The following is a 27,389-nucleotide window of genomic DNA, read 5'->3' on the forward strand; positions in this document are numbered from 1 at the left end:
TTGAAACTTTTTTGCTGTCCAACAGAAACCATTCATGAAAACAATATTGCCCAAGCTACAACCACTGAATAAGCTTCCTAATGGATCTAAATCAAGTAGTATGATTTCCCAGGAGAACGTGCACAATACCCTTCGACAGCTTCACTCGTTACATTCAGAACTGCTTACTTAGGCTGCTAATACTGTCAATGACATGCTTGGTATAATTAAGAACAAGTTAGACAAAGGAAAATGCCAAATGGAACCATCGTCAATAAGCATATTTGAAAAAAACATTGTGGCAAGTCGGATTATCAGCACACTGATGGACCAGTGTACTCATTTCTATGAGTCGATGATCAAAAGCCATCCAAAGGAAAATCTGCTCCAACTAGCTGAAAATGCCTACACTGCCAATTGGCCCAGATTTGCAACCGGGATGGGAATGTTTACTTCAAAATCAAAGGGAATTAGCTGCAGGGATGATCTTCCACAAATCCCTGGCTTATTTTTTTATTCAGAGGAAGATAGTAAAGTAAAGGAGAAGGCTTCATCAAATCTACCTTCATATGTCAGATACTCTTCAGGAGATACACTTAAAATCACAGAGCTGTTGGAAGGGCTCGAATCGGAACTTAAACCGTTACATTCTAGAAGTGAAGCCCAAGGCCTTAGCCATTTTGATCAAGGGGTGGAAGGAAACAGCTCTCTCCCATTACAAAAACCACTTCAGAAATCCGGTGACTCTGTGCAAGCAGCACCAGAGCACCCCATGTCCTTCACAGAAATGGAAGAAGGTGAAAATCCAAAAGTTCTTCATGATGAGTTCCCCAAGCCAGTTAGTAAGCCAAACCAAATACAGACAACCGTTTCTCCACTCAAAATAGGTATAGCTGCAGGAAATATTGTTAATACCATGCTGTTGAGTTATGGCCTTCCAAGCCAAACCGCATATACTAATGAAAGTATAGAAACAATGAAGCCATTTTTTGTATCAAAGGAAGGGCCTTTGTCTGTGATGTCTGAAGAACAAAAGGATGAGAAAAGTTTGCTTAAAATATGGGAAAAAAGAATCAGCTCTAAAACCAAAGCCTTGCAGCAAGTGGAAAAGATTTCACTTTACTGGAAAAGTGGAAAGTTAAGTACCCAAAGTTAGAGAAACCAGAATCTCCTGAAGAGGCTGAAGTCATTGCTTTTGCAGATCAGGAACTGGGACCACATGAAATCCACCTAGTAGCAAGATATGTTACTACAGCTGTGGTCACACATTTCAAGAACTTTGAAACCAGAGGTGAGTGAGGGATGACTTATAAAGAGTTGGCATCATTTTAGAGAAAAAAAGTCAATGAGTTTTGTCACTCTCACACCCAAGAAGCTGTATTCATTACTTCTCTGAAAATAGCCTTGGATGTGGGGTGGCTGTTTAACTATGTGCTTTTAAACTGGTCAGAATGCTAAAAGAAAAAAATGTTGAGCACATTTACCTAATTGTTATTTGAAGGAGTATTGTTCAGTTTTTGCTATCAACAGATGAAATTAAATGGGCATAATTTAAAGTGAGATATTTTGGGTGGGCATGAGTTATGACTATGACATGATGAAACCAGTTGTCTTGCTTGGGACATACAACTGCTCCAAAGGCAATTCCCAAATTGAAGTTCAAAGAGGGTTTTCTTTTTCATGTGCTTTTTAAAAAATGACTTCTTAAAGTATAGTCAGACTTCATACATAGTTGACTGTAATGATCCAACTTCTTTTTGAGATATACAGTTAAAGTCTTTGCAGTTATTGATGATAGAGTTTATAAGAACAATGGCATTAAACTTCTTGTTCTGTTCATATTCCAGTGTTCTGACTTCTTTTTAAGTACAGTACTCCAAACCCATGTTTACAAATAGGATATCTGCACTCCCTTTCTACGAATGCTTACATGCATATATTGGGTTGAACCATATGAAATAATCATTTTGTGTGTCAAAAACTGTCAAACATCAGTAGTTTCATCCAGTTCAATTTACTGTATACTATATAGTCCCAAACTAGATAATTAGATAAACAGCTGAAAATATTTTCAAGAATTATATGAGGTCTGTAGTCATCACTGGAATCACTCTAGGGCATTGCAACCAAAGCTAAAAATCATTTCTCTGCCCTAGGATTTCCAGCTTTTAATTCCTTGTACAGGGAAGAAACCAGCAGTTAGAGATCTGAATTCTATTAGGCTATTTTCTTAACTTCATGGCCAAAGTAAGGTTCCACAAGTGGGAAATAGAGATTTGAAGACAACTCAGTTCCAAAATTTCTTGACTAGGTTTTTCTATTTCTTGAGTTAGGTAAAATTCATGTATAAAATATTGCTAGTATTTTGAATGCTCAACATTTTCCCTTAATGCATGTTAAAAATAGTAATGTTTTCTGTTTTAAGGTCCTCTTGATGAAAAAGTATTTATTGTTTCCACACCGTTAAGGAAAAAATATAAATCAAAACAGCCTCTAAGAAGCATTAACTATGATACTTCAACTTTATCAATTTTGTGAACATCTCACTGAATTGGTTATTTCCTATGTAATGTCAAACATTTGTGATTGTATTGAAGATGGTGGAACAAAACAGAAATCACTGGAAAACCAAGATGCAGCTTTTAGCAAGGTTATTTTAATTCATTCACAAGTATTTGTAAGTCAGTCAGTTTCTATCAGAGGACTTGCTTTAAGCATTTCTGAAATCATTATTTGAATCCTTTTTAATAGCGACATTTTAAAGGTAGACATTACACAAGAAATGGTTTCTGTGAAAACAAAATATATTTACTGCCCAAGAATAGCTGTGGCTGACTTCGATGATCTCTTTCAGGATCTCTTAATAGGAGTGATCCATGTTCTGTCCAAGGAAATAGGAATAAAGCATCAGCCTGACAGGAGAGGAAGAAACAAACCACTCTCCAGTCTTAAAAGCCATAGTTTGCCCACTCGCAACAAAACCAAAACTATGAAAAGACAGACAGGCTCCAGAGGTTGGAAGTCATCTCCTACTCACCGAATTAATCAACTAGTACAGAAAAATCTCTGGCATGCAAATTAGGCACTCTGGTTGGTAGCCTAAAAACTCATGAATCCAAAGAAGTAGTCAATAAAATTTCTAATATTGTTTTCAATTTGGTTTTGCCAGATGAATGCCCAAATTGGAATATGGATTCTGGTGAAATACCACAAAAAAGGTTCCTATCTTCAAATAACCAGCAAAGTCATAGAATACCTAGAAATAACCCAGGGCTCTCCCCAAAATCAGTTTTTCTTCTGAACATGGTATGTGAGAAATTTATCAAAATACTTTTGGAAGAATGTACAGCCAACAACCCCCTTACAGATGGTGCTGTTTCTGGTGAAATACCAGCAGAAGGTCAACTCCCCAACATACTTCAAAACATAGAGAATTATTGCAGGGGAACAATGGACCGTGGCTCACCATTTGAAGAATATAACATGTCAGCCCTTTTGGAAAATCTGGCAGAAATAGATCAAGAATCTATGCTTAGTGTTACTTCCCATACCTTAGTAAAATCCTTAATGGAAAAACTGTCCTGTGGTATAAATCGACCTCCCAGAAGTCCACTTTTTGCAAACAAGCATTTAATGTATAGAAGAAGACAAAGACTCCCTGGTTTCCCAAAAATAGAAAGGCCAAAATTAAAAGAATCAAGACAGGGTAAATGCTCTGCAAGATTCATGAATTATGACAGCAAGCCTTTGAGAGAACCACTGAATAATCTCACTGTGACTCATTCCAAAATACAAGCCCCAGTTGGTAAGCAGTTTTCAGGAAAATTCCCTCCTCTACCTCCTCTTCGAAGACCAGGTAAAAAGGAAGAGAATGCAACAGCTATTCTTAACATGCAATATCCAGGAGGCATAAACACAAGGAGTTTATTCTGCCACATTTCTGGAGGAAATAATTGCAGACATTTTCCTTAATCTCTCCACCTCCTTGCAGGGCAAAAATGTAAACATCACTGAAGCTCAGCTCAATGAGATAAATATATTAGATGTCAACTCTGTGGTGAATGAGTTTAACAATGCTCGAGTCACTGTTTTACGAGATGTTGAAGAAAGGGTATGTTTTCCACCAATCGATAAACTGTTAGAAAGATTGTTGACTCGGTTAATAGTGCTGTTTCATGAGAATATGCATTACAAGTTACTGGTGGCAGTCATCTGACACATGCTACCACCTCAACAGCAGAACAGATAACCAACAGCATATTGAGAGAGAGTGCAGAGTACCAACTCCCACTGTGCTTTGTAGGAAAGCTCATGCCTAATTCATATTACCCTCTTAAAGCTAAAAATATGTTGCAGAAACTTCAAAACAACCTGAGAGAACTTAATTACCAAGGTCAACATTCAACGGGCTACACTACCATTTTATCACACTCATTTTTAGAAGATGTCATCAGGAAGTTATTATCTCAGCTCATTTCTCCACCCTGTAAGCCTTCATGCTTGGGAAAGAAGTATTTATTGACTTCAGATTTTAATGAGGTATCCACCTGTATAATAACTAAGATTTTGTCAGCCATTTCAAAGCATAAGATTTGGCTCACTAAATATGATTGTCAACATCTATATACAGAAAAAAGCCTCAAAATATGGTGGAATCTGTTTATAATAATGTTTTACAGATGTCTGACTCTCTTGTGTCAGTCCAGAAAAGTATAGTAAGCCAAAGCCCAATTATGATTGACCAAAAGGCCAGTCTCATTATTCAAGAGATTATTGAAAATCATCTTCAACCCTTTTTGTGTGGAGAGGGCTTACCTTGTGCAATGACTCCACTAGATGAAATATCAGATATGGTTAAAGAGGTTCTCAGTGAGGTCACAGGGTCACATAGACCCCAGAAGCCATCATCACTAGGTATGGACTTTTATCCTAATGCATTTGTAGAAGATATTGTTGCCCGGCTATTATCAAAGGTCTTCAATCCAAAATATAACACTGAATGTGAACTGGATAAAATGACCCCAAAAATAGTAAACTCAATAAATAACCATTTTAACAAAGCTAAAATCTGCATTCTTCATGATGACCAAGAGCAGTCTTTCCCCACCATAGATCTAGACACTGTGGATGAACTCGTCAATTCAGTTTATGAGAATGTTCTGCAACAGCATGGACTAACCACTGAGGTTGATAATGAAGAACTCAAAGACAGTGATATTTTTGCAGAAAATGTTACCAATTTAATTGTAGCCGCTATTTCTGATTATCTTTTTCACCCACTGTTTTCTGGGGACTTGTCGGCTTCCTCCTATGCTACTTTAACAGCAGAGAACATTATTCAGAATATCTTTAGTGGCAGCAGTGAATCTACCAAACCAAGCCAGCATTTATCTCCATATAGCACCTTGCTGCCATACACACTTTTAGAAGACATAATTAGAGTGCTGTTACCTAGAATCTTTCCTTCTACATATAACATGGTTCCATACAGCAAAACTCCAAAAGGCAGATCCGGAATTAATTGTGATGAAATCTCTTCAAAGCTAATCAGTGATATTAGGATGAAAATTTCCCAACATGAAATTCGATTTTCAAAAGATGAAGAAGAAACCAAATCTATTTATTCAGAGGACGATGTTCAGCATCTCATCGATTCTGTATTTAGAAATATGTTGCAAAACTCTGGGTCTCAAGAAGCAGTTGAGCACAATATTACAAGCAGTAACAATGTTCTTATTGATAGAATAGCAGGTCTTTATCATTAAAAATATTTGTCAACAGCATCTCCATCCATTTGTGTATGGAAAGTCATTACTTCCTCCATCATGTACATACTTTGATGATGTGAGAAGGCACCATTTTTTTGCTGGTGTTTACTCCTCAGCCTTTTTGGAAGATGTAATCTCTGGGGTTTTAAGCAAAATATTCCACAGGGTGTTAGGGATTGTGCAAACAAACTCATTAAGAGATTCAGGAAAAGAACTATTGGAAACAGCTGAAAAACTCATATATTTGATAATGGAAGAATTCTCAAAAGCTCAAGTTAGCATCCTAGAAAATGCTAGGGAACAATTAGCCACCAGTGCATACAGAAGTAGTGATCGAAATTATTGACATGACATATAGCAAAGTTTTACAAGAATATGAACTGGAACCTGGTAAAGACTTTCTCAATGATACAAAAACATTGGCTGAAAGGGTAACTAAAATTATCCTGGCTGAAATTTTTGATTTCCAAATTCATCCATATTTCATAGCAAAGCTGCCTTTTAAATCATATTCAAGACTCCATGCTGATGCTTTGATAAAGAGAGTTCATTATGCTATTAGTAAATGAAGACTCCGGAGACAGACTTATACATCATATACCACCATATTATCACATACACATTTGGAAAAAATCGTCACTCAGGTTTTATCTCAGATAAATCCATTGAACTGCAGTGCAGAAGACCCAGACATTTTGCAGTCAGACTTCCACAACACAGTTGTGAGGCTGATTGATGAGATCATGTCAATAATTTCTAAACATGCAATATGCATTATTAAACATGGAAATGAAAAACAAAATGCGATTTCAGAGAAAGATATCCAGGCTATAGTTGATGCCATTTATGCTGATATTTCTCATTCAAATCTATATCAGTCTCTTACAAAAGATAAAAAAGGCATAAGTAATATACCTGTTACAAAAATAGCAAGTTATATAATAAAAGAAATATTTAACCATCATCCTGAGTCATTTTTATCTGCAGATAAAATTCTTCCTTCAGGTACAGTGGGTCAAACTTATCAACAGAGAGCAACAGATCCTCAACAGAGAGAATTGTTGTTTATTGTGAATTCAGCGGTCTTTTTAGAGGATATAATTTCTGATCTTTTAGGCAGAATCCTCTATGTATTCTCACATAATGTCTTGGCTGCTGAAAACCCATGTAAAGCAAAAACCAATGTAACGAACATTGTTACAACATTAGTAAAATCAATTGTGCTGGAATTCACCACATCAGAAATTTTAGTTGCAGATCACTTGGATGAAAATCTGTATTTTTCAGAAGGATATAAAGAAATAGTCAAAAAAACTGTCAGCCTAATTTATGAAAAACTATTAGATGATTATAAATCTCTGATTCGTATTTATAGAGCTATACAAAGTGATGCTGTCAGTTTTGGGCAAAAAAATATGTTATTTGCTATTAGGAGAAATTTATGATTATCAAGTGGAGTCATTAGTTTTGGGAGAATTATCAACTTCTTCCTATTCCACCCTCCAAGGTGAAAACATCATCAGAAATGTGCTTGACAGCATCAACGATGATAGCCATGTCTTGCCGTCATGCATCACTGTATTGCCGCGTCCCCTTTTAAAAGATATTACTTATAAGCTTCTAGCACATATATTCCCTTCATCTGAGACCGAAACTGAACTCAATGAGAAAGAGGTGCCACCAGATTATGAGTTTGTGAATACAGCTTCAAAACTGACAGATGAAATTATAACAAATTTCTGAACATGAAATTAGACTTGCCACAGCAGCGGAGCATGTGGAAAGTATGCAATTAGAGGCAAGTGAGAACTTTGTTAACTCCATACGTAATGGTATTATGAAAAAACTTAAATTAGAAAATGAAACACAGCGTGATACATACAAAAAGGGAGGCTTGTTCCTCAGGAAAATAGCTGGTTTCATTATGAAAGAAATTGTGGACCACCATCTGCAGCCATTTTTATATGACGAAGAATCACCTTCCTGTGACTTACCCAAAAATGCCCATATCATTGAACTCTTGAATCCTGAGAAAGAAAAAATACTCACAGGCTTCCCACAGGCTTCTGTGTATTCTGCTATATTTTTGGAAGATGTCATAATTGACCTTGTTCGCAAATTTTATACTCTCCCAAGTATTGCTGAAAACCCTAAGAACAAAGAGATATCAGAAAAAGACCCCATGGGCATGGCTATAAAATTTGCAAATGCCCTGGTAGGAGAATTTAGGAAAAGTAAAATTAAAGTCCTAGCAAATTCTGGAGAAATGTTTCTTTTCCACCAATAGATAAAGAGACAGTCAATAACATATCTGATTCTGTGTATGATGAGGTCACAGAAATGTATGGATCTAACAATGTTCAGAAAGATGATAGAAGTAACATTGTTATAGAGATGATAGCTGCTTTAGCCAAAAAGGCAATCTCTGCTTTCAAGATTCAACCACTTTTTTCAGGAGACTGGTCTTCTGCCTTCTTTTCATTTCTAAATGTGGATAGTATCATCCAAAGAGTTCAACACCTACCATATAATATCTTTACAAAAATAAATAAAAGCTTGAAGGAGAACCCAGTTTCTTCACTAGAACAATTATCTACACTTACTCCTCTAACCTCAGGCCTGAAAGACATAATGGACACTTTGGAAATAGGTAGAGGAGCACTTCATGGAAAAGAGAATTCCAAAAAGGAGAAGACATTTATGAAGACAGGCAGCATCCAGGAGCCAATATGTACCTCTCTAACTAGCATTGTGAAGGGCGAATTAACTACCCTAGCATCAGGTGTAGTTGGAGGTGTGGCAGATAAGAAGAAAGGGGATGAAAAGAAAAAGGAAAGGTCAATTGGAAAAGAGAATGAGAAGGCATCAAAAGTTACTTCTCCAACAACTAATGTGGAAAGTGAAGATACTCGGGGACCAGATTTGAGTATGGCACCTAAAAAGAATGAAAGCAAGAAGAAAGACACTTTGGGTATAAAAGAGGAAAAAGGGCAAGGTGATGAGGTATACCAAGATCTTTCATCAGCTACTGATGATACAAAAAACAAGAAGCTTGTCCTGGAACCAGATTTAAAAATAGATAAAAAGAAGAGTGACAAGAAAAGAGGGAGTTCATTAGAAAAAGACAATAGAACTTCTGAATTACCATCTCTGAAATCCAAAGTGAGAAACAGAAAGATCCAAGAGAAGAGGAGAGATTCTCCAGCTTATGGAGTTACAGATGACAAAAAGACCTTGCGTCTTAAACGTGTCCAGAATTTCACTGAAAGCATTTACAGAAATGTTTTAGAATTGTCTCCTTTCCAAGAACCAGTAGATGATTCAAAATCCCCAAATCCCCTAGGTGATAAAGCAGTATATGTAACTCAAGCAGATGGCAAGGGTTTTGCCCAGCCTGACTCAACAAATCCAGCTAAACACAATGCTCCTGCAAAAGAGGAAGAGAATAAAAAAAGTAAAGATAAAGAGATTAAAAGTAAACCTAGTAAACCAGACAATCCACCAGAAAATAACTGTGGGATTTTTCCTGCTAACTTTTTAGGAGATGTTCTCTCTGAAACAGTAAACAAATTGGTTTTTGATTCCTCACTGGGTACAGATGATGCATGTCAAAGTAACCAAAAATGTAAATCAAACTGAGCTCTGTGACACAGCTATGAAACTGATTGATTGCCTGTTAAAGGAGTTTTCAGATGCTCAAATTAAAGTATTGAACCTAGGTCAGGGAAGTCAGTTCTTCCCATCTATAGATAAAGTTTCATCAGTTCACAATGTACCTCTCAGGCAAAAAGAACCATCTGTGAATTTATAGCACCTCAAGAGAAAAAAATGGCAGCTGCAACTAAGATAGATTCTTTAGATGAGGCACCTTCTATGGCTAACATATCATCAAGCGATAAAATGTTGGTCAACAAGATTGTCCACTCCTCTATATGCAATATTTTGCAGGAATACAGATCTCAAGACTCCATTTATAAAGACATAAATAGTAATGGTGAAAATTTAGCAAGAAAGCTAGCTAATGCAGTAATAGAAGACATTTTTCAGCATCAGCTAAACTTGCTACTTTATGATGAGGTTCCGGCTGCAGCATGTTTGCCTCTAGAATCTAAGGAGGTTATGAAAAAGGTCCATAAGGTAGTCCAAACAGCCTGCAAAGAATGTCAAACATCATCACCATATACCATAATGCTACCTTATGAATTTTTAGAAAGTATAATTTCTTTTCTTTTATCAAAAACTTTCTCAACAGTAGCCAATGCTAAAACAGAAATATCTGAAGATAATTTGCACACAGAACTGGATTTCCTTCAAATGAAGTTAGTAAGTACAATTATGACAGAGATCTCCAAAGATGAAGATATGATTGAACAGTAGGTAGAATCCTTACATCCTAATGACGATGAAATTATTCAATTAGTGGCTCAGACTATTTATAATAATCTCTTGCCACAATTTGGATCTCAAGAGAGCATACAAAATTGTGTCAGCAGTGGTTGCAAAATCCTTTCAGAAACCATAGTTAATTTAGTTGTATAGGAAGTGACTGGCAACCAATTGCAGAACTATTTTTCTGGAGAGCTAACGTCACATGAGTATACAGAAGTTGACAGTGTTGTTGAAAGTATCCTTAAAGATGTCATCCAAACCACTGAAGTTCCCCAGCCTCAGCCATCATGGGCTTACAAACTGCCTTTTTACATAATAGAAGAAACTGCTGTAAATTTTTTGTCAAAGCTTTTATCTATGTTTCCAAAAGTGGATAAGAAACAAAACAATTCTCTAAATGCTGAAATGCAAACAATAATCTCAAAAATCCTAAATTCATTCCAAGAATATCTCTCTAAAAGTCTAATTATAGTAGTGCCACAGGCAAAGAATCACCCACTGTATCTTTAGGAGACAGTACAACTATTGAAAAAGTAGTTACTTCTGTTTATAACAGTGTTTTAAGGCGCTCTGGCCTCCCATATTTCAGTGTATAAAGATTTAATTGGTAAGAGCAATGTCCTTTCTGATATAATAGGATTTTTAATGGTGAAGGAAATTTCCAATTCAGAACTTCATCCTCAAGTAGAAGAGGAAGCATCAAGTTCAGAGTTAGTTCTGGAAGCTGTCAAAATTATGGAAAAAGTGGTTAAGATCATTGATGACCTTAAGTCAAAGAAAAAGCCTTCAACCAAAAAAGAGACTGTGTTAGATGCTAGATTTTTAGAGGAAATGCTGGCCTTGTTCTTGGCTAAACTAGTAAAGTTGCCAAGTGTCTCAAGCAGAGATGTGAAAAACTTATCAAAGTCTGAGGTAAATAAAATTGCATCTCAATTGACAAAATCTGTGACAGCTGAAATTTCCAGAAATAACATTAGTGTAGCTGCTAAGCCTGAAGAAACATTTTTAAGTCCAGAAAGTATAGAAATTATTTCTCAGATCATCGATTCTGTTTATAATCAGGTACTACAACAATCTGGAACTCATGAAGAACTTTATTATGACATGAAAGGTACAAACAATGTCTTCCCTAAAGAGGTAGCTTCTTTACTCATCAGTAAAATTTCCAATTGTCCATTAGAAACAATTAGCCCAAAAGATTCACAGGCTGATCTCTTTGGCGATTTGGATCTTAGTCGAATTGTTGAAAAGGTGCATGAGCATGCTGTTAAAAGAGGGCCTGAGCTAGAGCAAAAAGAATTAGGTCAAGATTTAAGTGAAGAGGAACTTCCAATTAAAATAATTCCTCACCGTGGGAAACAACCAATCAATATCGATCCAGACATTGTGGCAGATCACCTAGGAGTCATTTCTATAAAAACACCACCTCTTGAGAAACTGCAGTTGGAGTGTTTAACTAGAACCGGATGCAGCATCGAGGCACTGAGAAGAGTGTCAGTGAGTGGGAGGAGTCACTCAATGGGCACACCTGATGCAGGAAAGCAAAAGCGAGAAAGACGCATCTCATTGGATGAGGTGGGACAATTGAATGTAAAACCATTAGAGGTAAGCGCTAAACGCAATGGTGAAAAGAAATGAGTAGTTACTGAGTCCTGGTTGTCCTGTGATCTCCTTCCTCGGGGAGGTCTATGAGAATGCATTTATAAAATATGGTCAATTTCCTCTTGCCCAGCACTGTAGAATTGGGACACTATGATTCAGCCACTTCTCTGCTTTCCTGGGACTCACCCATCAGCAGTGTGGCTCAGCGTAAAAGTGGCAGGCTATCTTCCATTAGCCAGTCAGACTAAACTGCCATTTCTTGAAGAATGGAATACAGGGAAATACCCTTACCAGCAAACAGGACTGAATGGAACTGTAGTCCTCATTTGGCAACCCGAAAGAAATGCAATTTTTATAGTCCCCACAGTTCTTTTTAATGGATATACATTATCATAGTATTATATGGGTCCAAAAGGGCCAGTTAGAATAACAGGTCAACCTGTTAAAAATTGAAATCCTCAAACTTAAGGCTCCACAGTAGTATTGTTTTTACTTAGCAACATTCATCAACAAACATCAGACTGCAAGCTCTTTAGAGTTCATTTGCTTCTTATTTCACTTCCATTACATAATACTTTCCCAGTTTCCTATACTCTTACATACTGAGGAGGGACCCAGTTTCTTTCCTAGTCTACCCTTGTTCTAGACCCAGCTGTCTTCATACTTCTATTTTTATGAACTAGTTTTTCTGCAGTCTTATATTTGGGCTTTAAATATACTTTAAAGGGGCTCGAAATGCCAAAACACTGTCCTTGGTACAATATAACTATTGCAAAAGTAGTTCTGTTTACAGATTTTAGGGCACTAGGGCATAGGGATGGTCTTTCAGGGAGATGGAGTTACACTAATCCAGCCCCACATTCTCACATAATACCAAAGTCCATCTGCATAAATGAGCCTCTTGCAAGGATGATGGTATGCACTCACACTCAGGATAGAGTCTGTGATTTACAAACTGAGCAAAGTTCTATAGAACCAGCCTGCCTGGAGCACAAGCCTAGGAGTGTGTTTTCCTTAGCATTATTTTCCAGCCCATTGAACTAAGTCTCAGAGCTGGTGAATACATTACGGGTACTTTTTTTTTTTTTTTTTTTTTTAGTCTCAAATACTGAGATTGTCATAGACACTGATGGAGTCTCCTTGGTCCTTAGTTTCTTGGACCAGTTAAAGGTCCTTTCCAGTTCTAAAATGTCCTTTTCTCTCTGGGTTCCTCAAAATTACATTATCATTTACTTAGTAGCTTTCACTTATATATAAGTAATTCCTTGGGCACAAGATCTATGTGTTGAAACTATAGAACATTCCTCTAAGTGATTACCTCTTAATCACCTGTCAGTTTTGGCTACCTGCTTTCTTCTTTTACATCCTTTATCAGTACTTTAACTATCTCTTTATAGCCCACAGAAAGTTGGAAGAGAATAGCTAATCCAAAGAAACTACTGCTGCTATTCGTAAGGGAAGCAAAGGCTATCTCAGGGAAAGCAAATGGACCTAGCTAGCTCAGTTAAGACAGATGCTTTGCAGCTAGGTGGACAGTGGTGCCGTCCATCCCCAACGTGGGCATGGAGGTTTCAGAAAGAACAGGAGAGGGGTGCCTGGGTGGCTCAGTCAGTTAAGCGTCTGCCTTCGGCTCAAGTCATGCTCCCGGGATCCTGGGATCGAGCCCCACGTCGGGCTCCCTGCTCAGTGGGGAGTCTGCTTCTCCCTCTCCCTCTTGTGCTCTCTCTCTCAAATAAATGAAAGTAAAACCAAAAAAAAAGAACAGGAGATCAGTTTAAGGAACCCAGGCAACTCCCAGGCTAGTCCTCAGTTAGGAATCCATAAGCAATGCTTCATTTGCTATTCTGAGGTACCAGAACTTCCCAACACACCAGACAAATGCCTATCAGACTCCTACAGTGACACATCCTGGAGCCACAGAGACGACTTTGAGCTTTTGAACCACTATTTCCCTCCACCAGCACAGATCATCAAGACTGATTATGTTTCAGTTTCTTACAGGAGTTCTTCTTTCATTTTGTTTTGCACAAAAGATACTACGGTAAAGGCAGCATTTATCTGAAACTCTGGGTTGCAGTTTTACAGAGATCTAAGATTGATAACCCAAATTAATGTAAAGGTTCTGTGGCATCATCAAAGGCTACAGAAATGGAAAAGTCATTTATGACTGATCTGTCTTTACCATTGCAAAATGGAAAGTAACATTTGACCAGGGAGGTGAGGAGGAATGAAAAGTTACTCTCTGAAGCTGCCTTTGGAAAATATGTTCAAGGGTTAGAATGTGGAGGGTGAAAAGTGAACATGCAAAGTCTTTCACAATCATGTTTTAAAATCCAGGTCAGCCAATACCTTGTCTTTTGTTCATGAAAATATCTACATTTAGATTGCTCTTATGATTGGTTCTCTCACTAAAAGTTTAGAAAAACATGTCCTAAGTCTGTCACAGAACTTTCCAGGTAAATGATGAAAACAGAATGTAATTACAGTATTTGTGCATTTTGCATTTCTTGGCAAGTAAAAAGTAAAATTTGAAGCAAAAACAAAACTTACTAGGGTTCCCTTCTTTGGACTGGATAACATTATTCTTTTTTTTTAAGATTTTTTATTTTTTATTAGAGAGAGAGTACAAGCAGGGGGAGCAGCAGGCAGAGGGGGAGGGAGAAGCAGGCTCCCTGCTCAGCAGGGAGCCCGATGTAGGGCTCGATCCCAGGACCCCAGGATCATGACCTGAGCCGAAGGCAGACACTTAACCATCTGAGCCACCCAGGCGGCCCAAGAATAACATTCTTGAATGCAAAAAAAGGATTACTGAAATGAGCAAATATTGCTTATGATTTTTATTTATTTCTTCTTTTAAATATATCACTATTACATACACACACACACACACTCTCTCTCTCTCTCTCTCTCTCTCTCTCTCTCTCTCTCTCTCTACCAGTAAGTGGCATTTGAGGATAATTTTACTAAATTGAAGCGGAAAACCATGTGAAAATTGCTTTATTACTACAGAACCATAGGAAAAATGACTGAGGCAATAGTTTTTAATATTTTCTCTTCAATTCCAGACTGCTAGTAGGAATTCATGCCTGACATCACCAAAGTGGAGCTTTTAAAAGATGTCCACAGCAAAAAAGATCTTATCATTCGTTTGGTAACTCATGATATTAATCAAGAAGTTTCAGAAAATAAAGTGGAAGAGGGCTTAACTTCCAATGAAGAGGAAGTTGTTTTACAAGACGTTGAGAAAGAAGAACTTCCAGAAGGCCCATTGGAAGATCAAGTAAAAGAAGACATGAAGCCCATTACAAGCACAGTGGCTTTTTCCAAGCCACTGAAGAGCAAGAGAAATCTGAAAAAAATTTTGTCACTAGGAAAATGTTATCATTGCAAATCCACTGAAACTACAACAAATACTGAAGCATCACCAAATCAATGGACAGAATCTGAGGAGACACAGCGAAGAATTGTTTCTAATGCTGATATGACTACCTCCAAATCCTCGACTGGCACAGATTCTTCCTTTTGGGAGAGAAAAACACAACTAAGTGTAAGTGACAAATGGGACTCTCAGTGACCGGGTTTCTATAGAGAAGGTACAGAGTTTCACAAACTTAGTCCAAGTAATTTACATTGGGTAGGAAGAAGAGGGCAAAAACTGAATCCGGACAGTCTCTCCCAACTTTGATGGTATTTACAACTACAGGGAAATGACTAACAGATGAAGTTAGAAGCCTCAATTGAAGAAAAATAGATCATGGAAAATGTTCTAGGTTAGTCAGAAGCACAAGAAAAACAGAAAAAGGAAACCAGTTAGGAGAAGAGCAGTCTAATTATTTAAAATCATATGTTTAATTTTTCTTTGTACTCTGACCTATAAAAAGTCACTGGAAGTTTTGTTTGCAGAAACTCCATGCCAGTGGGCAGGACCAGAAAATGGGCTGGAGGAGAGTAAAAAGATTCATGCAAATTCAGCCTATCTGGGTTTGAAATCTGGCTTTGCCACTTAGTAGCTATGTGACCTTTGGGCAAGTTACTCTCAAAAATTCCTTACCCAATTTGTTGAAACATAGCAAGTTATTCAAAGTATGTTGAATATTCCTCAGTCCATAAGCCCCACTATCACTCTGACACACAGCTCCTGTCCCTGGTTCTGTATCATTCTAGTGATTGATCACTTATCATCCTCTTGGGTTGGCCCTACCCAAAAAAAAAAAAAAAATTGCACTGTACATGCATTTGGAAGATACACATGATTTAGGATTTCCTGGTGAGACAGTCCCCCTGGATTATCCATTTGCAATGATTTCCAAATTAACCCAGAAACTGCAGTTAACCCAGAAACTACAAGAAAACACAGAGATACAACTCTGGCCAATTCAGAGGCTCACCAGGACAGTAGCCTCAACACAAACTCACATCTATTTATTAGGATCTATTTATTAGGAAGCCATGTGAGATTTTAGGGGCAAACACAGTGTGCCTGATCAGAATGCTGGCTACATAGATAACTAAGGAAACATTATAGTGTATTTTACTTAATACAAAATCTCCTTTTGTAATTACCTGACTTGTACTTTTCCAGAGAGAAGAAAGTAATGCTAGTACTGAACTGGCATATTACTTCTTACATAGAATTATGAGTTCATCCTCATACAATGAAGAGGGTCTGCCTTCATTTTCTAGGTACAGTCAATTAAAGCAATATGAGTTGGCTAAGAAAATAGAAATCCAAAATGAAAATTATGTTAATGCGAAGCACGGGCCCCTCAAGTAAACATGTGAGAAAGCCAGTGTCTCTCCCCTCAAACTCCCCTCACTCCTTCCCCTCGTTCTCCTCTGTGGTTACTTCCTGGGCCTCCCTTTTCCATGTTCTCTCCTATTTCTATTTATCTGGTCTCTACTTCCTTCTTTCTAGTATAGTGGTCTAGTTAGTATAGTTAGATTAAGTCTTTAATGTGTTAGATTCTGGAACCTAAGAGACAGGCCCTGGGTCAACAGTAGTTCCTGCACTAATGGCCCACCTAAAGGGCTTCCTACTTAGTTTCCTTATGTACCTAAACACTCAACAGTGTGGCCCTGACTGTCACAGGGATCCCCAAAATGGAGAGGTTATGTAAGTTGGAGCATTCAGGGAAGAATCCTCAAAAGCAGTGGAGTTTGAGTTGGGCCTTGAAGGATGGATGAGCTTTAGACAAGACCATCCAAATTGGGGAAGACTGTAAGAGAAAGGATGGACTCTGCAGTATTTATAGGAGACAAAGAGGAATAATGTACACTGTAGACTTGAAGTCTGATTAACGCTTTTTCTAGAATAGCCTAAACATGCCTAAAATTGTTCCAGTGTTTATAAGAATATCCACAAACTGGGAAGGGTAGCATTTTGTATCATGGGAAAACTAGGGTATAAGGAGAAAAATCTACCTGATTATAACTATATTCTTTTCTACTTGGCACTATGAAATTAAGGTGTCTTTTTGACCTGATGCTGTTTTAGGACACCTGCCCCTAACCCACCATTGATCCTTTCTCCCTTCAAGATTGTTGTAACATACCTAAGTAGTAAAGCAGGCGATTCTCAATTATTTGTGTCACCAGAGAAGATAAGAGGGCATATATAAAACCAAATAAAAGTCAATGTAGCAGTCATTTTCACTTGATTTGAGAACTCAGAGACATACCATTCTAGATTTACTTCTATATGAGTAATGATTTTGACATTGTTCTTTTACTTAACCAGTATTCCTTCATATATTAAATACACAGTAAATAAAATGTCTTTTTCCTTTTTTTTTAGTGATGATGATGATCGTCCCTCAGATCCAAGTGCCAAAATAAAAGAAGGTTGGATTGATTTTTTTTCTTAGATACTATTTAAAGGAGACTTTGTTCTTTGCTTGAAATGATAAAATTGATAAAATTTCCTCTTATGAAACATGAAATTAACACTAAGTTTTCTAATAGGTTGACCTACTTTGGGGGAATAGTTAACATGAGCCAACGAGTTTGCTTTTTCTGAATCACCAAAATTTCATTAATAATTTTGGTATAAAGTACATGGTGTGATATTATGGGTGTAAAATTGCCATGCTCCTGTAGGAAATATCCAGAAAATATGGGTTTATCACATCTAAATGTGGATGGAGCTCATGCTGTGAGGATTTAATCTCTCTTTAAGAGTGTATCCTTCCTTTGTAGGACTAGCTTAGCCCCAGTAAAATATATTTAAAAAGCTTTTATTTTTTTAAGATTTTACTTACTTATTTTTGAGAGAGAGCGCTAGCATAGGGGAGAGGCAGAGGGAAAGGGAGAAGCAGACTCCCTGCTGAGCAAGAAGCCTGCCCTGGGGCTCAGTCCCAGAACCCTGGGATCACGACCTGAGCCAAAGGCAGACTCTTAACAAACTAAGCCACTCAGGTGCCCCCAAAAGCTTTTAAAGCTAAAAATTAAACCTAAATTTATTTATGTTAGAATCTGGCTAGGGTAGACTTCACTTTATCTTTTGTCTCTGTTAGAACTGGCTCATTAAAATATTTACAACTTGAGTTTTTAGTCCCCATTCTTTTATTTTTTTTCTGAGTGCAATGGACTTCACAATACACATTTAAAGAATTTTTAAAGCATGAAATAATATACAGTTTTTTTTCAATTTTAAATCTTTTATTTCATTATATAGATGCAGTATCATCTACTTACAAATTTTCAAAGATTATCGGGTATTTTCCATTTAGATAAATAGATAGATATCCATGTTCGTATGTTTATATGCATATATTTATGTGTACTGAGTAGGCAGTGACGGATACTTTTCTATATCTCTGCAAATATGTCTGGAGGAAAAATTCTAGAAGACAAAGAGGAAGGACTTTTATAAAAGCTTTCAATGCATAATTTTAAATTATTTTAATTACCCTAATTAATTATTTTAATTAAATATTTAATTAATTAAAATAATTATTTTAATTACCCTAATTAATATCTCTCCAAACTGTGTAATATACAGTTTTCAAATATTTATTTTCCCACGTGATGTGGCCATCTCCCAGGTTTTTTTAAAGATTTTATTTATTTATTTATTTGAGAGAGACAGAGAGAGAGAGAGAGAGAGAGAGCATGAGAAGGGGGAGGGGCAGGGGGCGAGGGAGACGCAAACTCCCCACTAAGTGGGGAGCCCGACACGGGGCTGGATCCCAGGACCCTGGGATCATGACCTGAGCCAAAGGCCGAAGGTGGACGCTCAACGGACTGAGCCACCCAGGCGCCCCAGTCCCCTATTCTTTTAAACTGCAAAGGATCAATGTGGTTCTCACAGTGGCAGCACTGGCCTAAAGTTGGGGGTGTAATGTTTACTATAAAGGTGGCCTTGAAATACAAACTGCAGGACTGGAGTTGACCTTGATTATTTCAAGCCTGCAACCCACTCAAAAGGTTACTCAAGAAAGCTATCCTCTCCATTTGTAAGTGGAAACATTTATTAAAAGATGAACCATAGAGTATTGTTAAGTTTGCCAGAATTCCATGAACAGGTCATAGTCAGAAGATGAGAGAACGTATCAATGGTGTGCAGCCTGCAGTATGGAATCATTATAGGCTGTCAGAGCCAGAAAGAAGCCATCTACTATAACCTCAATTTAAAGATGAAGAGCCTGAGGTTCAGAGTAGGGAAGTGACTTGTCCAAGGTCATACATTGAGTCAGAGTATAGATCCTAAGTCTCCTAAACCTGAATCCATTGTATTGTTTTCCTCAACTTCATTGCACTACATTATGCTTAGTTCCTGTATCCTTTGGTAATACTGCACCTGTTCAGTTGGTTCATTCAATCACGTTCAACAAAGATTCTCTGAGCATTTTCTTTGTGCTGGACACTGTCCTGAGTTCTGGAGATAAAGCCATGAGTAAGAGACAAAGTCCTTACCCTCATTCTAACTTGGGAGCCAGGGGCAACATAAACACAATAAATCTAGATAAAAATAAGTACCCCCCCCATCTCACACAGGGTAAAAGCCAGTGGCTTACAAGGCTCCACATGGTCTGGGACAGCATTCCCCCCTCCCCATGACCTCTCTGGCCACCTCTCCTATGATCCCCTCTTAATCACTCCACCCCAGCCATACTCACCCTCAGACATGCCAGGCATTTTCCTTTCTCAGAACCTTTGCACTTACTGAGCTGCCGAAAACACTCTTCTCCCAGGTATCTGCAGAGCTCACTCCTCACCTTCTTCAGATCTTTGCTTAAGTATCATCTTCTAAGTAAAGCCACCTCTGAGCACCTTCTTTAAAATTGCAACCCCAGAACTCACTGCCACCCCAGCACTCCCTATCCTCCTGCCCTGCTTTAATTTGTTCCCTAGCATTTATACTATCTGATAGATTGTGTGTTTTTGTTTGTTTGTTGACTGTCTCCTTCCCCTAGAATTTAGCTCCATGCAGGGAGGGATTTTTGTCTGTCCGCCATACCCCCACATACCTAGAAAACAGGCACCCAGTAGGCACTCAGTAAGTATTTGTGGAATTCATGAGTGAGTAAGAAGAAAAGAAAGCTAGAGAGTGGCTGGCTAGATTAGGCTGATCCAAGAAGTCCAGCAACATCAGACCTTAATGACAAAAGAAAGCAGCCACAGGAAGATCTGGAAGCAGAGGATCCCAGGCACAGGGTACAGTAAGTGCAAAGACGCTAGGATGGGATGAGCTTGGCATGTTAGCGGAAAAGAATAAAGGCCTGTACCTAGAGCCCAGTGAGAAGGAAAGTGGTATGAGATGGGGTTAGAGAGATAGATAGCTAGGGGTCAGATCATGTTAGGGCCTGTTACAGACAGTGGAAATGAGTGTAGGTTACTTTTTGGGTTGCTGTAGGAATCCTGTGGGGGATTTTAAGCAGAGAAGTGATATAATCTAATTTATGAATTTTTTAAAATAAATCCCTCTGGCTACTATTTGGAGAGTGAGCTAAGTATAGATAGGATTAAAGCAGGGAGAACGGTTAGGAGGCTTTCATAATAATCCAGCCAAGAAATAATGGTGGCCTGGACTAGGGGTGTGGCCACGGAGGTGGTAAAAAGTGAACAGATACGGAATGTATTTTGAAGGTAGAATCAGCAGGAACTGCTAATGGAGTGGATGTGGGAAGTGAGGAAAACAGAAAAATCTAGGATGAGTCCTACAATTTTGGCTTGAGCAACTAAGTGGCTTGTGGTACCATGTGGTGAGACAGGCAGGGGAGTGAAGGCGGAGGGAACAAGAATTCCATTTGGGCTGTGTGAGATTGAAGCCATTGGACACTCAAATGCACAGATCACATGAGCAGTTGGATAGTTAAGTCTAGAATTCAGTGGGGAGGTCAGGGCTGGCAATACGAATTCTTCGTTTCACAGAAGAGACAATAAAATCTCAACTTGACTCTGACCATCTGGAACTCTGGAATTTTTTCATTCCCTCTTTATCAAAACAACTTCTTAGATATATCTAGAAGGGATGCCATGCATTTAGCCTAGATGCTTAAAAATTATATTGGAATGATGGCCCAGATAAACCCAAATGGCCCCAATCACCAAAAAAAGTCAGTGCAAATATGTACAGTGTACAAGACTTCCTAAAATAGGAAAATACATTCAGACACTTTTGAACAACTAGCAACTGATAATAAAATTGAGTGGATATTCTGGTTAACCAATTTCATCACATAATTCAAGTAATGGGATCTCTCTCATTTTCAAGGTAACTGAGGTTTTACTATATTTTTTTCTAGAATCCTTGGCTCAAAGGTTAATCCAGGATCTTCTCATCTTGGTCCTTTATGACTACACATGTATAAAATGTATATCAAATACACATTACTTCACCTGGCCCTCTTGTGAGAAAGTAGTCACATCCCCATTGTACATATGAGGAAACAGAGTCAGAGAAGTTAGAACTCACCGTATTCACAGAGCTTTAGATAGTGAAGCTAAGATTCAAACACAGTTTTTCTGACTCCCAAACAAGTCCATTTCTCCTTTTACTGCTCGTTCCCTCCCTCGCTGTGGGTCTTTTGGAAACTTCCCTCTTGGTATCATTTCTACCTCCTTAGGCCAAATTTCAATCCCCAATGTCTCCTGGAATTCAGGATAATGCCTCAGCGCTCTGCTAATTTTCACAGGAAGTAACCATTTCCTAAGACCAGCCACCTTCCTTTCTAGCATTCCTTTAGCTGGCAGCCTCATTCAGTTCTTTTCAACTGTCTACAACCAGAGAGCTGTGGGGGTCCTTAGAAATCACCCATGGCCTAATTTCTCATTTTACAGATGAACAAAGAAGCCCACAGAGTTGTTGTGCAAGGATGCTAGTTGTACAGCCCCAGCCTTCCCTGATGTTCTGGCCGGTGCTCTTCCCACCACATCATGCCCCATCTTTCCCAGTTTGGGAGTAGAGTCAAGACCTGTGCCCAGAATTCTAGGGAATCTCACCTCTTTTCAGCTTTTTCTGTTTGCCTAACTTCTGCAGTTCTTTGATAAAACTCTTGAGGTAATTTTCGTGTCCAAATTTGTACATCTCTGAAATAACTAATTTCCAATATTGTATTTTGACCACAGAAAGTTTTGAATATCCAGATCTGGAGAATGCAAGCAGTATTAAGGTAAATATTTTTCACTGGCCCCTTATTGTGGCTAGTGAAGCCCCTACAGAAATAAGGGACTCCCTTCAAATAAGGGACTGCTTGTGTGTCATGCTTTGAGGGGCCTGAGGAACCATTCCCTTGTTCACACCTTCCCACACACAAATCTCTCCCAGCTGGGGCCAACCCCTGGTGCCTGAAAATCCCTTCATCGAAATCCTCGCATTTGGGTTATTGTCCTTATGCAAATGCACCAAGTAAGCCATGGCCCCCTTAGCACCTTAGCACAATGCCACTCAGTTTGGTTCCTGCAGCCTCTAGAGAAAAGCTGAACAGGAGTGAGTCATAGTACACTCCCAGGTAGGCCCAGGCAAGGGACCTGGTGAGGGCAGGGAGAGAACAGATGCTCTGAAGAGGAAGGGGCACTGCTTGAGGGAAATGAGTGCTGCTTCCAACTACTTCCAAATGTCCCTGAGCACTGACCCTTCGTAGTCAGCTTTCCAAATGTCTGGCCAACTCCTCAGTGTGATCCCAAGAAATTCCCCTTCCCTAAGGTGCTCTTAGGAAGTTTCCAGTAATGGCTGAAGCCACAGATCTGCCTGGACCCTCTTCTCTGTTTCATATCACTTTTGCTTTCCTCTAGGTTTACTCTAACTGCTCCCCAGTGAGCGTGTACACACACCCTCTCATACACCCCCCGTCGGTTTTCTAGACACTTCTCATTTAGCAACAGTAACATCTATTTGACAACCTCAGGCATCACTTAGAGGCGAGTCTGGAGGCCTGCTGACAGGCTTTTCCATTGCCAAGCTGATTCCCTGGCTCATTGTGACTCCTTGCTGACTGTCCTTCTTGCTTGCTGAGTTTTTTCCCATTGTAAATTGTAGTTAAAGGCCTGATCCACTAAGATATTCAGCATTCTTTATAGAGTAGCACAGAAATTTCTGCTTGCATTCAGCTCCAGGTAAACATTAGTCACTGTACACATGAATACATACACTCTCCAGCATCAAGACACAGAAAAAGAAGCCATCATGTTCCCCTTAATGCCAAAGGCCTTGCTGTAGTCTACAGGGCCCTAATATGAGCTGCCCACCCTCTCTCTTCCCAACCCCCATTACCCGTATGTCACTCTGTTACCCCTCTGTCCACTCACTGTCACTCCTCCAGCCACACTGGCCTCCTTACTGCTCCCCTAAACTGCCAAGCAAGCTTCACCTCAGGGCCTTTGCACTTGCTCTTCCTTTGCCAGGGACACAACTATCCCCAGATAGCTGTGTGTCTTCCTCCCCCATCTCCTGCCAGTCTTTGCTCAAGAGTCACCATCTCTGTGAGGCCTTCTGTGACCACCCCATGTAAGATGGAAACACACACACTATCTTCCCTTACCCTGCTTTATTTTTCTTCACAGCACTTAAGTCACTATTCAGTCAACCATTCATTCATTTAACAAGTTTTTTATCAAGTGCCTACTATGTGCCAAGCACCGGAGATTCAGCAGTAAAGAAAGCAGACAAATATTCCTGCTCTCATCCTCTGGTCGACTTTATAATAAGCTTCATGATGGCAAGGGCTTTGTTTTGTTCATAACTGTATGCCCAACACCTAACACAGGACTGAAATATAGTAGAAGGCCAACAAACATTTTTTTGAAAGAATAGCCTTAGCCATCAGAGCCAAATTTAATCTCTATGTTGGGAGTTCCCTAGCCCTCTCCCCATTAGTCAGATGTATAGCCATATTTGGGAACTACTACACAGAGGTTCTCGATCCTGGCTGCACATTGGAATCATCCGGCAAACTTTAAAAATGGATTCCCAGGCCTCAGCCCCAGAGATTCTGATTGGTCTGGGTCGCAGCCTGGGCCTGGGGAGTTCTAAAGGCTGCCCAGGTGATTTTAATGGATAGCCAACATTGCAAACCATTGACTCTACCTACTCATGTCAGGCCATTCAGAAGCACCCACCCCCCACCTTCCTTTAGACCAGGAGCGCTCAGCCTGGCTGCACATTAAGAGTCACCTGGATAGCTTAGAAAACAGATAAATGCTTGCCCCACCCTCAGGGGTTCCTGTTCAATTGGGGTGGGGCCAAAGCATGCCTATTTTTAATATTTATCCAGATGGTTCTCTTGTGCTGCTAGTGTTGAGAACCAGTTCTTTAGATTGTCCCTGTCCCGGCTGATCCCTTTAAATATCCTATTTTGCAATGTCTTAATCCATAAGCTGCCTTGAATCCTCTTAGAAGAATTAGAGTCAACTTTTACAATAATACTCCGCCCCATCGATATAAAACACAACTTCTCTCATCTTGCACGCATTTATTCCTCAGTTCATGGATCTGCTACTTCCTTTTTAACTGCCGCCACCATGGAGTGGCTACCCTGCAGCCTGTCCTTCTGGGATCAGGCCGCTTCTGCATCCTAGGTGGTGATAAAAGTCCATAGAGCAGAGCCAGCATCCGAGCCACTGTCCCTGCCCTACCGCCTCCATGTTCCTGCAGCCCCACGGCCACTGACTTGCTCCACACCTCACAACTGTTAAGAACTATTTAAAGGAAGACTGAGGTAGTGAATTGGACATCCCTTTTCCCCCTTCTCCCCTAAAGACCCCCCCCACCATTACCTTCTCTCAGAGAAGTATCTAAAACATGTCATTTATTCCAAGCCCCAGGAGGGGGCTGGGGCATGCATGGCTGGCATTTTTTGCAACCTGGGACACTTGAGCCCTTGAAATGATCCTATAGGGGCAGTGCATGTCCAAGCCTGGAGCCAATCCTGGGTGTCATAATTGACAAAAATCGAGAAGTCATGCCTAGGAACAGCCAAAATCCCAGAGAATTATTCTTTTGAGACTGCAGAACACCAACACTGGGGTGTACAAATGCCACATGGTTGTGCTTTGTCCCTTGAGGGTTTCTAGGTACTTCTGGTGTTTGCTGTCCAATAAAGGACAGAGGCTTAAGCTAGTATTTCACCTCTGTCTTGGCAGTTTATCACCCTCTATCAACGCGAAAGTGCTCTGGCCAGCCTGTATTCTTCAAATGATGGCACTTCAGGTACAACATATTTATGACTTTCTAATAAAGCTTTCAATGATGTCATTCTAAATATATTCACTCCCCCTGCAGTGAGTGGCTCCTGCCTTGCACCCTCCCCCGCCACCAGTATGGGGTTGCAATAATATTACTATGTATATAGATTGTGATTTGCAAGTTGGTATGCAGTTCTCAGTTGAACCTCCCAGCAAAGGGGTGACAGTCCCTAGCAGTAACATTTATCAGGCATTCTGCTAAGTGCTTTTCTCACATCCACCCTGTGAAGCACCATGTCCCAGGGCAGTGTCCCAAAGTGTTGTTCAGTGACGGCTCGCTTGTGTCACGATCACCCAGGATGCTTATTAGCAATACAGAATCCTGGCCCCTCCCAGAGCGGCCCAGTTCGTATCTCTGGGAAATGGGATCCCGGCATCTGCATTCTTAACAAGATCTTCAGATTGCTAAAACAAATCTTCATTTTTTCCCCTCCAGTGAGATTTCCCAAATATGGCCTTGTAGCGCATGTCTCAAACCTGTAACTAAAAGTCGTTGGCTTGCTTTTTCAGACCGTAGATCTCTCCACTCAAGCCTTTATCTTTGCCTCTGCAGATTTTGACTTTTTCCTGACTAATTTCTAGGTGGTTCTTATTTTGTCAACTACTAGCACAATCCAGTACTGCATTATTACTTTGAAAAGCTAAATTTTCCCCCTTATTTGGGAGCAAATTTGCTGTCTCCTACCTTACTTTTAATCATAGATTCCTGAGATTCCCAAGGTTATATGGCTGGAGATTAAAAGCTAGGTAACTGCAAAAGCTAGAGGAGAACTTTGTCATTTACTGGAAACAAGAAAGTCTATGCTTTATTGCCCTGTGTCTTTTCATGACATCCTGTCATGATGCATCAGCAACACAGATAAATGCTCATTTCTGTCCTTATAGACAGAGTAATCATTCTGTTAACATAAACTATGATATGATTTGCACAAAACAAGTGGTGCAGAAGAAATGGGTCCAAATGGAGACTCTTATTGGCCACACAAGTCCTTTATAGCTCACACAACAAACAGATCATTTGGGGTCAGTCAACTGAAAATTTACCCAAAGCAAGTCAGAAACGATAACCTTTTTTAATGCACTGCTGCTTTTACCTGGACATTCTGAAACGGATGCTCACACTGTTGAGAACTGGAAGTTACCTTTTCTTGTGGAGTCAGCTCCTCAGGCTATTTTGGATGAGGGAGAAGGTACTGCTGAGCTGGCTTGAGAAGCATCACGTGCAGGGAGGACAGAGCTGCAAACCAGAGCCTGGGCTCTAGTGCCAAGTAAGGCCCTCTGACATGAGGCATCCAACCTCACTGAATGTCTCTGCTTTCCTTCCGAAGGGGGATCAGAAGGAGCAAATAAAGAGTGTGTTATCATGATGAGTACTGAGTAATATATAGAATTGTTGAATCACTATACTGTATCCCTGAAAGTCATATGCCACTGTGTATTAACTACCCAGGAATGATAATTAAAAACTTTTTAAAAAGGAGGGGGGGGCGCCTGGGTGGCTCAGTCGGTTAAGTGTCTGCCTTCAGCTCAGGTCATGATGCTGGAGTCCCATGATCGAGTCCCGCATCGGGCTCCCTGCTCAGCAGGCAGTCTGCTTCTTCCTCTGACCCTGCCCCCCATCATGCTTTCACTCTCTCTCTCAAATATATAAATAAAATATTTTTAAAAAAAAACTTTAAGAGTCTCTGTGAAAGCACTTTAAAACTCAAAAGTTATTATATAAATGCTTCTTTCTGAATCCTAAATCATCACCCCCAGCCTGACAGCCTTAATTGGAAAGCCCAATAATAAATGACCAGATTTCTCTTTTGGTTTGTTCACAGACGCTGATAAGCCCAGTACTTCCAAACAGGGGTCTGAAATGATGAAGAAGGTATCATCAGCTCTGTCCAAAGTATTTTCAAGATCTAATGCCAATGTTTCCAAATCTTCCTCACCCCCACACCCCCCAACCAGGACAGAAGCTGA

At 39.5% G+C, this 27,389-nt stretch overlaps 1 protein-coding gene across 1 annotated transcript in view; it reads left to right on the forward strand.

Moving 5' to 3' along the window:
* Window positions 1-27,389, forward strand: part of LOC114223761 (fibrous sheath-interacting protein 2-like) — a 69,602-nt gene extending 42,213 nt beyond the window's left edge. Inside the window, 25 exon segments of the mRNA XM_088028525.1 lie at window positions 3-561; window positions 670-1,058; window positions 1,061-1,270; window positions 2,405-2,499; window positions 2,501-3,041; window positions 3,044-3,897; window positions 3,899-4,112; window positions 4,115-4,615; window positions 4,618-5,732; window positions 5,734-6,053; window positions 6,055-7,150; window positions 7,152-7,480; window positions 7,482-8,017; window positions 8,020-9,358; window positions 9,360-9,550; window positions 9,553-10,617; window positions 10,620-10,711; window positions 10,713-11,741; window positions 14,770-15,285; window positions 16,321-16,421; window positions 17,533-17,579; window positions 22,308-22,351; window positions 25,320-25,386; window positions 27,245-27,357; window positions 27,360-27,389. Coding sequence (XP_087884651.1) covers window positions 3-561; window positions 670-1,058; window positions 1,061-1,270; window positions 2,405-2,499; window positions 2,501-3,041; window positions 3,044-3,897; window positions 3,899-4,112; window positions 4,115-4,615; window positions 4,618-5,732; window positions 5,734-6,053; window positions 6,055-7,150; window positions 7,152-7,480; window positions 7,482-8,017; window positions 8,020-9,358; window positions 9,360-9,550; window positions 9,553-10,617; window positions 10,620-10,711; window positions 10,713-11,741; window positions 14,770-15,285; window positions 16,321-16,421; window positions 17,533-17,579; window positions 22,308-22,351; window positions 25,320-25,386; window positions 27,245-27,357; window positions 27,360-27,389 — 11,393 coding nt within the window.

This window comes from Eumetopias jubatus, unplaced genomic scaffold (assembly GCF_037043125.1).
Source record: "Eumetopias jubatus isolate StellerSeaLion01/CBP00866 unplaced genomic scaffold, mEumJub1_p1.0 scaffold_11, whole genome shotgun sequence".
Classification (NCBI taxonomy): Eukaryota; Metazoa; Chordata; class Mammalia; order Carnivora; family Otariidae; genus Eumetopias; species Eumetopias jubatus.